We start from the raw sequence: 11,390 nt of genomic DNA, 5'->3' as shown, positions 1-11,390 counted from the left end.
CTAACGGGAAGACGGTTAACTCGAATCCCAGCTATCTCAAATAAGATCCGATTTCCTCAGGCATTTACCCCACAAGTTTCCAGTCCTTTCACTCGGTTAAGTCGGACTCTCCATCAACTCAGACTAACTTTAATTTTCCCAGGCTCAAATGTGCGCTAATATTTCGAACTTTAAAGTGTCACAACATAGCTGATTGATACGTTCCAATAAAATTCACGTTTGATACAAACGTGATAACAATAGTGAAAACGTAATTTAGCTTAACTTCCCAAACGAAACGTTCTCATCAAAAGGCTCATTTAAAACAAACTATATATACGGAAATAACGGTTGTTTCAGCAAGAATGTTAAAAACACGATTCCATAAATCATCAAAAGGATAACTGATTTTCAAAACAAGCTAACTGGAGCCCCTCCCCCCCTCCCCTCAACTTGAATCATTTTTCGTTACTCTTGGGAGTTCGAGTTAGCGGGCTTCTACTGTATTCGTTTTCGCACCACAAATGTATGAATAGATATTCAATCTTTAAATGGCCTAATTACATTCCCAGGTTCCAGCTTTGAACGATGCTAGCTCTTACGTTTATGCTATTGCTTGTGGTTGAGTCGGGATGGGCCGCCAAGTGTGACAAGAGGTCTGGACCCGCTGGAACTGTTTATTGCATTCAAATACACCGCTACAATAACGAATACCAGTGGGCGACGTGCTTGACGGATGCATACATCAAGCAAAAGAGCAACCAAAAACACGTCTGTGAAGACCGATTTGCGACTTACTGCTGGTATCAGTGTATGCTTGAAGTGCATAGCAAGGAAGCTGGATCAGTGACGAGTGATTGTTCCTGTACTCCCAGCAATCCAACCTCATATCCAAACACTCTCACACCTACCACATTACTGCCTCCAGAGTGCTATAGTCCACCAGGGGATTCATGTGATTGGTATCGCAACTGCTTGGAGAGAAAGTATCCCTGTGAAGCTACAAGTAATGGATATGCAATCAAATACGCTGAACATTTTTGCAAGCTGTATAGCGAAAATTTGGAAAAGTTCAGTCAAATCGGGCAAAACTGGGTTAACGGAGTTCGTAAATGCCTCCAAGTCTCACTGGTGCCACTATTGCGGCCATGGGTCGATCCAACCTGTAAAGAGATACGAGAAAGAGCGTTTGCCTCTCATACACCATGTTACCTGGCTCCAGGAAATGGTGTGCCGTCCGTCTGTGATCTCGACTGCTCCGATTATTACCAGATCTTTTGGACCATCAAAGGTTCCTTTGTCAAAGTCGACACACTCTGGGAATCTCTCAAAGGAATCTGGAACATAGGAGCGAAATGTGGACGGTCTGCCATTATCAAGAAATGCTACAGAGAGCTGAAAGATGGCCCAGTCAGAGTGATCAAGCTGAAGATTAAAAAGTTTTTGCTGCGATCGAGGCGCTCAACTGATAATCTTCCTAAATCTGATGCTCAAAGTCGATTCGCAGACGGAGTTGGCTCAGCCATTGCGAGTGCCTTGAAGTGGAACTCAGATGTAATGGACTGGCTTGCCTACACTGGGAGAGTTGAAGATCCCGAAAACCTGGAAATTGTCGTCTTATTAGCTGATAAGAAAGCCTTGGGTATCGTCATCACATCCTCTCCATCCGTCAACTTCAACCAGACCATCGAGGAGTTTGCCTCAGCTGTAAAACAGGGAGTGCTACCTTTGAAAGTGGATGGACACAATGTCTGGGTGAAGAGCTTAGCCTCGTGTTCTGATAAAGCCTGCAACAGCACCCAGATACTGGCGGTGTCAGACAAGCCTCCAAACTGGAATGGTGCGGTGGGAATCTCAGGTAGTAAATTTGTCTTGTGCGGAACCATCGCTGTGTTGGTCATGATGATGGACAAACTGCTTTACTAAAAAGATACTCGCATCTGTCAAGAAGGTAGATTTAGTTTTTCTGTTTATCGAGCGTAAGAACATAGACTTATCATGCGTAACAGTTGCTCTTATGGTCTGTCTCACGCTGGGCTTTTTGCGTAATGCCTTCGAGCTGAAACATTTCGAGTCCCTATCTTTTGTCAGAAAGCTTCACTAAAACGCACACCTCGCTAGTTTTACTCCTGCAATGCTTGCGACAATCATAGCGATCTTTAACTTTAGCATGTTGGGCGTGGTCACGGTGCTGAACCCTCCAGACAACCTTCCCGCATCACTGAATCAAAAACCAGGACCTAAATCACCAGTCAATTCTGGACCACAAAATAGCTGTTGTTTTTCAAAGCTTACGAAAAAGAGCATTTTAAATATAGTGGTAAACCAACGAGTTGCATTTTTTTTGTAGATTTCAAATCTGTCGGTGTTGTTTTTACCATAAATAGACTTCAGTGTGAAACATGCCCTTAAATTAACTGAGTTTTTCGAAGCCATAGAATATAGATGATAGATGATCAAGTGCAGAATCTCATTATATTTCATTGGATAGTAGTTACACCAATATTACGCGTTGCTAAAGGTAGAGTAGAGTCTATTTGCGAAGTAGATATGAGACGTTTTATGAAAGGTTACTAACAAGTTACGGTAGCCTATTATTCGATAAAATTAGTGTCTCTTATATTCTCCCCATTGGAAAGACAAATAGAAAGGGCACCGTTGTTTCCCTGATAAAAAGTGAGTAAAACAGTCTCACTTTTAGCATGATTAGTTTATGAACATTATATAGGGCTTCAATTCTTTGAAGTAATATAATCTTCTTATACCCGATTACACACATGTAGTCACGATTTTCGGTCTAAGTTGCTTTTTTAGATCCAGTTTAGGAATGTAACTCTAACGACTTCGGTATTTCGAATATTCTTATTCAAATACAGTGAAAAAAACAAACGCTATTATATAGGCCTCTTAGACTGTTACAACTATGGTTAACCATTAAAAACAAGTAAGCATTATAAAATTGTGAATGAGTTCGTTGTGCACCCCTCGTTGTCAAGAACGCTCCTCCTCAACACTGCCCAGGATATTGGCCAAGATCATTTTCCGACGTTTTCGATATTCTACGGAGTAGGCAGGCTTGTTATTGACTGCTGTTTGCTTATATTTGCTGGTTTTTTTCGTTATGCTGTGTCAGATGTTAGCAGACGCTCTGATGAAGGACCAACGCTCGACACGTCCAATAAACTCTTTATGGTGGATGGATTACATCACCAACTCAGTTGATAAAACCAAACAATCTTGTAATACCCCCCTTTTATATGAATCAACCATAAAACAACCGGTATTACCATTCGTGCTGTTTAATGCCGGTAGAATACTTCATGAGCGGAACACTTCACCATCAAGGCGTAGTCATCACGACAAAGCGTGTACATGAAATGTCAGTTTGAATAAGGCATTATTCGCTATTAGGGGCTTGGCACGAGCTTTTCTTCGCCCGCGGGAAAGTATTATGCCTTGAGTAACACGAGCCGGTCAGAGGTCTGCATATTATTGCCAGACCCTCGGTAAACCTCTTCTCGACTCAACTCAAACTTTCCCGCGGAAGGCGAAAGATGCATCCTGTAGCACTGATGACGAGGGCCTCTTCGCGGGAATATCTATGCGCTCCTCCCCCAAAGCGTGACTCACATTTCGCGCCGCCTTCACCTTGCGCGTGACTCGCACTTCGCGCTGCCTCGCGCTTGACTCGCACTTCGCGTCGCCTCTCGCTTGCCTTCATTCGACTGAAAAACGCTAAAAAATTATGCCTGTTTCGTAGGCATATCTTGGATTAAATGATCGCTATCGTCTGGTATTAATCATTGCTGGGCAAGGCGTTGAAATTTTTAACAAATCATTGCCTTTCCTCAACAGTATCTAAGTATTAATGACTAGATTATGGATGAAATTCACCATAACAGCTTCAGGTACTCAGTAAAAAAAAAGAGAGAGTCTTCGGGGATTGTGAATTGAATAAGAGATTTATGCGGATTAAAACATCATCACGAGCCAATCATTCTTGAGAGAAAAGCAAACACTCAAAGACAATGTTTGTCTTTCTGGGAAACTGAAAAATAAGCTGCCATTTCACCATAAATAATCACAGAAGTGGGTTCAAGGGTTTATGAGCTGCTTACTTCCTACCTAAGGCAAAAGCAGTCGCAAAGAAACAATCCGTCTTTGTTTCTTACAAGTAATATGCCTCTGCAACTGTAAATGATTCGCTATCTGAGATAAATTAGAAAAGATAGCTTGTGTACCAGGCTTCCCCCCCCCCATGTCCCCACCCCCACCCCCACAGACGTAGACACGCCTTTGTTAATTATTGATTCCAAGAAGAGCCATTGCTCACTCCAAACTTTACCAGAGACGATCGACGTTGGCAAAGTCACCGTGCGTCCTTTGGATTAATTGTAAAAGCTAATTCGGTAAGTAGTGTTAGATAAAATATAAGCGAGATGATTTCAATTTGGTTAGCAGTGGATGTAAGCTAAGCGGCCTGACACGCTTAGAAGGATACTTAATGCTATTTGGAGGCGACGGCTTGCAAAAAGGATTTTGCTTTGGATCGACGACCAATCTTCATTTCTTTCCCTATAAAGTGTCTCGTAGATCAAGCCATTCTAATAGGGGTTTTCGGGGGTTTCACAAGGGGGATTTCAAAATTTATATCAGTTTGCACCCTCACGATAAGGTGCAATTCGCAATGTGCTTTTGAACAGCACAGTGTTGAAGGTACCACATAGAACATTAAAACACATCATGCTTTGAAAACACAGGGTCGTTCAGACCTTGTACACCGCCTATTATATATGGTTTTATGAAACTAAGTCTATATTATAGCTGGAGAACATGATCATAATTCAACCGGGGAAGGATGTCACCATACCGTTAGTTTAAAAGTAGCTACACCAGTCCTCTTTGCTTTTCGCAATCAGCCACAGTCTTTTATAATTCTGCTTCATTTCATCAATCTATACTTGTGTTCTGCGTGGGCTGTTGTCAGAATTCAGTTTTACAAAGTAATATTGCGGGTGCAGCGAGGAATTTCATTTCCTCGAGCTAATTTCGCCAAGCGAACACTGTAAACAGTTAAAAATATTGTGCTTTTTAAATTGCAGTGAAATTTAAGACGATCTTTTCATGGTTTAGCTTCTCACGTGGCTTATTATTAATTATTTTATCTTTAAGACCTCGGGTATTCAAATAAATTCAAATAAAACAGTGAAAGTAAGACCCTGAGCATATATCCTTTGGTACGTCGTCGAAAATTACCTCGCTTTCTACACTTTTGTTAAGTGGTAACACGGTTAATATATTAGGTACCTGGGCTTGGAGAAAAATCGAATGAGAGATGGATTAAAGCCAGTAGAGCTGCAGACGAACTAGATATCATTTGTCTTGCCTGAGATTAATACAGGCAAACAATGCATTTCTAGGAAACTAGAAAAAGCGGGGTTAAGTTACGTTGAGAATTTGAACACGCTGTAGGGAATAGTATGGGAAAGAAATATGGTCGATCTACAACACGAAATATTTCGGGATATGAACATTCTACTCGTAAGGATAATAGAACTTACTCGCTCTTTGTTTGTCCATTGTGGTTTGTGGTGTTCTCTGCTGCTTTTGGCTTGCTTTTCCATCGCTGTCACTCCTGTTATAAGACAGAGTTATGCTCTCGTGAAATAATCTTTTGCTTTTCCACGAGACGTGACACCTGCGGTATATGTTCACAGATGGGAGGGGTTCTTGGGAACGTTTCGACACCGTCTCTACAGTAACAGTAACATCAAAGGGAATCTTCAGCACTCGATCTCAGTTTTTTTTTCCTGGAGATAAATCACAACCTCAAATCTACATAGAAAAATACCCTAGTTGAAACAGCCGTTCGGAAGTCTGACCGGGTTTCACTGGCGCCAGCTTACACGCGCACGAATAATCAAATTTGAATAGGCAACGGGGCAACGTGTAGCTAAAGAGGACAAGCCTGCAGGCTGACAGATCGTTTATGGCATCAAGCGTTACGTTAAACGACGCATTAAAACGAGATTCTTCTTCTCTTGGCCACGCAGTATGTAAACATAGGCATGCAACGCATGCAAGCAAGAAAAAAAATCATTACTATCAAAAGATTCCAACGAAAATATCGTCTAATGGAGAGCGAAAAAAAGCCCTTTCAATTCATTCCAAATAAACTCAGGCACAGGTCTTTTGCAGTCTATATCTTTGTTGTCGTGATAATTGTAAGCAAAAATAAACTGCATTGGTGCAACACTCGCTGTTGTCTCCTTCAGAGCTATTGTTTGGTCTCGTCACGCAACACGCTCTCTCTCCTCCCGTTGCGTGACGGTAGTGAACAAAGGCTAGGAGGGAGGATACGCTAGCATGCGGGACCTCATTATTAGCATTTGGTCACGAGCGCTTCTTCGCCCGCGCGAACGTATGAGGTCTTCAGGAACATGAGCCAGCGAGAAGTCTGTCTGGACTTTGGTACTGATAATTAGTGCCAGATTCCCCCCAAGCCTCTCCCCGACTTGTCTTACAATGCATACTCAGTCTCGGCCCCTTAGGGATGGGCTTAGATTCACCACGCGCCAGTAACCTTAAAATAGACACATACTGCTAATTCTAATTCTAAGTTTGGCTGCTTCACTACACAAAGCAATAAAGCGTTCGGAGTTAGAGTCGAGGTAAGTACGATATTTAATTGTTAATGTGCTGATGTGTTAATGCAACCTCTCATCGATTTTCCAATTCATATTCCAGCGCCTTTATAATCAGAGCTGCTCTTACATAGACCATTATTATATTGATTAATATTCTTACACGATATGAATTGTCATATAAGGACGTCGTTTTTAATAAACTCCATCTCTTTTCAAACTTTTCTTTGTATACCCCTTGAATACAAAATGTCTGACGCATTAACATCGGTACTTCTGCCGTGTTGAGTCAAATTCGTTTCATTCATAGCTATCCATCAGTTGTTAACAATCAAACCGCTTGTGTGAATTTAATCAAATAGACATGATCAATCTGTGCCCTAACGGTCATGAGAAGTTTACAAATGCCAACATGATTTACACATTACGTTTTACGCGGGGAGTCAGTTATCTTCGGCAAAACAAGTTTTAAGATTCAGAAAGATGGTAACCGTTTTTAGTGTTCCCAATGTAATCAATGGGTGAAATAAGGCCATTCGAAATTGAAATTTTTTTCATGAATATGTTCATCAAATGAGCAGAAATTCTTCTTCTCATAAAGCCTCCGTTTGGACCAGCTCGTCTAATGTTGTTTCCTTGGCCGTCCTAGGTAGCTTAACGTTTTTCAGTGTCAGTTGTAACGCAGAGTATATACAAATCGCACGGCACTACTAAATTTCAAATGAATTCAAGGCGAGGAAATCTAGTCTGTTTGATAATTTAACCTTGTGTGCTTAATTTATGGAGAAGACGATGAGCGATTGATTCTCAGGTTCCCGAACGGCCTTTTTTGTGTTCTGTACAAGTCGAGTTCGATCTTTATACCGGCTTGGAAACCGTTTTTCCCTCTTCGATTCATAAATTTTTTATTCACCCATTTTACTTCTATTTTACAGAAGCTTTCACGTCTTTCTTACAATAACTATTTGCATTTGTCTTTGTTTTGCAGGGGAAGTCTTATTTCGGTTTCTTGCTTTTGGTTTCATCAGTCATACTACTGGAATATCAAACAAGACAAGCTTCTTGTGTAAAAGGTTAGTAGTAAAAAAATAAATTTAGAAACAATCTTTCCCGCTTCACAAAACCGAAATTTTTTGCACTGGACATTCAAAGCCAGAGGATTTAACCTCGAAATAGTCTTAGATTTTGGCAAAGATTTGTTGCTTAAAACTTGACTTCAGCTGATCAAAGTCTGCAAAATAAAATGATGAGTTCAATTTTAGGCCTGTAACTTCCATATCTTACTAAGTCTCCTTTGCAAATGTAACAAATATCTCAGGAAATATTTTTGGAGAATGAAGTGTTGCATCTTCCCATAAAATCTTCGTTTGAACTGGCTCTTCTAATAATGTTTCCTTGGTCTTCATAAGTAGCTTAACGTTTTTCAGTGTCAGTTGTAACGCAGAGTAGATACAAATCGCACAGTATTCAGGCTAAATTTCAAACAAATTCGAGGGAAATCCAGTCTGTTTGATAATTCAACCCTGTGTGCTTAATTTATAGAAAGGATGATGAGCGATTGATTTTCAGGTTCCTAAACGGCCTCTTTTTTGTGTTCAGTACAAATCGAGCTCAACTTTATAATTGGTAACCGTTTTTCCCTCTTCGATTCATAAATTTTTTATTCACCCATTTTACTTCTATTTTACAGAAGCTTTCACGTCTTTCTTACAGTAGCTATTTGCATTTATCTTCGTTTTGCAGGGGAAGTCTTATTTCGGTTTCTTGCTTTTGGTTTCATCAGTCATACGACTAGAATATCAAACAATACAAGCGTCTCGTGGAAAAGGTTAGCGGTAAAAAATATATATACATTCATTTCCGCTTTACAAAACTGAAATGTTTTGTAACTGATAATATACATGGAAAAATTAATCAGTTCTGATTGGTTAAGATAAATGCAGTTTTCAGTTAATTCAGTGCAGAAGAGAATTAATTCAGTGAAGAGGAGGGTTAATTCAGTGCAAAGAAAGAAACAACTCAGACATTTTGATTGGTCAATAATCAAATGCGAGCTTTGGATGTCGCAATAATATTTGCAAATGTGAAAATTTGCGAGCGAAACAATGGCCGACGTTTTAAGTAGGTTTTCTTTCGCCACCGCAGCTGAAAAACAGCTCAAACAACGAAAACACTGTAAAAAGCACTACTTTTTGGTTGTCGATTTGGAAAAAGTGGTCTTTAGAGAAGCGAATTGCCAAGGAAATCGAAAATTACGAGCCGACCCAGCTTAACACTTTGCTCGAGCGATGTAACGCCGAAATTAAAAACAAGCATGGTTAAACCTCGGAAACGACCATTCCATTTCATCGAAAGTGATTCGGACACAGCCTGAATAATTCTTTGAACTGTTTAGCCGGACTTTTAATTTTTTTGTGCCTTAAAGATGTGAAAATATCATTGTATATCATTGTTTTGATCGTACGCGGTTGTTTTGACCGAACGCACGGTTTGAATAAATTATTATTGCACTTGATGCGCACGCTTTGCTTATGCTTAATTATGATAAGCCATCTTGTATTTTTCCATGTATATAATTAACATGTTGGAATAAACAAGCACTTGTTAATTTGTAAGTCTTTAAAAAAATTTACTCGTGCTTATTTATTCCAAATTGCACTCGCAATCACAATCATGTGATTACCTCTACAAATATCACAGTAAATATTTTTAGAGAAAGAAGTGTTGCTTCAATATGACACAGTCCAGCTGATAAGTTTTTTTATTCTCCAAAACTGTTAGCTGAAGAATATATCGATACTGTATGGAGAAATTGCACGTTAAACAATTCTTTGGTGTTATAGTCTGGGAGTGAAAGAGTAAAAGCAGATACGCGAAGAATGAACCGGAAAATCAGATTTTTAAATCTGAAATCTTTAAAAAAAAAGAAGAGAATATGAAGATGCCATGTTTTTTAGACTACGGGGAAGTTAGAAAGCGACGTAGTTCTATTTTAGAGTTTCTAAACGATTCTTTGTTTCACCGATGAAGCTGTTACCTTATTTTTCACTCTTGTCAGATTGTCATTTATCTCTGTTTTGCAAGGAAAGCGTTATTTTAGTTTTTTACTCTCTGCGTCGTCAGTCATACGATCAGAATACGAAACTAGATAAAACTCTTTGTTCAAGGGTAAGCGGCAAAAATAAAGAAAATATCAATTTACAGTCCCATCTTTCTCTCTATTTTTTTTATTTAAAAAATGTTCTCGGCGCCTGCTCAAATCAGGCGACAGAAACAGATTTCAAGGACAGCGATTTTTGATGTGGAAAGAGAAGCGCTTCAATGTTTTTTCAACGATACTATGGGCGAAACAGAGAGTCATATTGATATCTCTCACACCAAGAGATTATCAACTGCAGTTCCTAGTTTCTTCTCTTAGACCGATCAAACTCAGCACTTTGTTCTCACACGAGCTGCTTGCATTTATCTCTGTTTGTCGCCACTTTTGGTCTCATCACCCAAACAAAGGGTGTTTACTTTCGAAAGGGTTACCGGCAAAAAAACTAAATTTATAATAATAGTTATTCTTTTCCTGCTTCGAAAAAATATATTCTGGTTTGAATGTAGCAAAATCAGTGATAAGAAAGAGTTGTAATTCCAAGGAAACTAATAATATTTGTGGAGAACTACCAAATTTGAATCAATTTTTGGTTTGGATCGCAGAATATTTAATGTCCGCACCTTTTAAATTTATGATCTCATCAGCAACTCTTCCTTCTGGCTTCCTCACATTACCATGCTTGTCAGTAGGGAGAATTTAATGTTGTATAAAGAAAAAACCCTCAGCTGATAAGTATTTTCGTCGCTTGTTCACTGAATAATATGTTGATATTGGAAAGAGAAACAACATGTTCCTCATTTCTGTAACTTGATGGCTTTAAAACCGAGCAAAGCAAAATTAAAATGATATGTGAGCTTCAGTATTTATTGAGATCTCTTATGGGCAAGCTGTAATGCAAGTTCCATCCTTATTACATTTATAATGATAAATTTTAACCGATAATTTTCATACTCAATCTTACAGTAGCTCTTTGCATTCTTCATTGCTTTGCAGAGAGATTTTATATCAGTTTCGTGGTTTTGGTCTCTTAACTATCTAAAGATCTTTTAGATTTCACGGAAGGTGAGCGGCTAAAAATTTATTTCATAAACATTATGAGTTAACATGTTTTGGATGGAAACTTGCTACTCATGAAGATAACACCCTCTGAATGATGAGTCTGTTTACTTTTAGCATTGCTATATGGTATATTGTTATACTATTAGACTTTCCCTAAACAAAACGAGCAATGTGATTGGTTGATTCTTGGTCGCGTGCCCCTGATCAAATTCAATCACGGTATCTCGACCGGGATACAATTTTGCGGTTGTTGCCTGCGCGCGGAATACAACAGCATGATTTTGCCAAATGATTGTGGAAGGGAAAGTCTAAATATATAACAAAGCATTTGATGTATGGTCCCCTCAGGAAACTAGTTAGTTTTGTTTTCCTGTTGGACTCTCGGTAAAACAAAACTAAATGTTCCCCTCGGGACTATACATTAAGTGTATATTGATGTTGTAAGGAGAAACTACAAGTTCATCACTTCTGAGATGATTGAAACAAAGAAGATCCCGTATGTTATTTGATGAATCTTATGAGCAACTTAGAAAACAATCTTTCTTCCATCTTAGGTTCAATTTTTTTTTATTTTGATGATGACTTCTTACCAACTGTGCGAGTAAAAC

At 39.1% G+C, this 11,390-nt stretch overlaps 1 protein-coding gene and 1 long non-coding RNA gene across 3 annotated transcripts; both read left to right on the top strand.

The window, feature by feature from the left end:
* Nucleotides 1-554: 554 nt before the first annotated feature.
* On the top strand, nt 555-2,938 carry LOC113686357 (uncharacterized). Its single transcript, XM_089197440.1, has one exon. It carries the CDS (start codon nt 568-570, stop codon nt 1,903-1,905), a length of 1,338 nt encoding a protein of 445 aa, XP_089053566.1. The 5' UTR covers nt 555-567; the 3' UTR covers nt 1,906-2,938.
* A 1,368-nt stretch (nt 2,939-4,306) lies between these two features.
* Nucleotides 4,307-10,785, top strand: LOC149051040 (uncharacterized). Of its 2 annotated transcripts, none has more exons than XR_016183959.1 (4): nt 4,307-4,388; nt 7,612-7,696; nt 8,367-8,451; nt 10,717-10,785. It is a non-coding gene; the product is annotated as an uncharacterized LOC149051040 (long non-coding RNA). The 2 variants fall into 2 exon arrangements; XR_016183960.1 differs by lacking the exon at nt 4,307-4,388 and adding an exon at nt 6,537-6,650.
* The last annotated feature ends 605 nt before the right edge of the window (nt 10,786-11,390 follow it).

This window comes from Pocillopora damicornis, chromosome 2 (assembly GCF_964200805.1).
Source record: "Pocillopora damicornis chromosome 2, jaPocDami1.2, whole genome shotgun sequence".
In the NCBI taxonomy this organism is placed as follows: domain Eukaryota; kingdom Metazoa; phylum Cnidaria; class Anthozoa; order Scleractinia; family Pocilloporidae; genus Pocillopora; species Pocillopora damicornis.
Note: the sequence above shows the minus strand (reverse complement) of the source record. Positions and strands in the feature narration are given on the sequence as shown.

Excerpts from the sequence above, each read along its gene's own strand:
- LOC113686357 (XM_089197440.1), top strand. The coding sequence starts at position 568 with ATGCTAGCTCTTACGTTTATGCTATTGCTTGTGGTTGAGTCGGGATGG.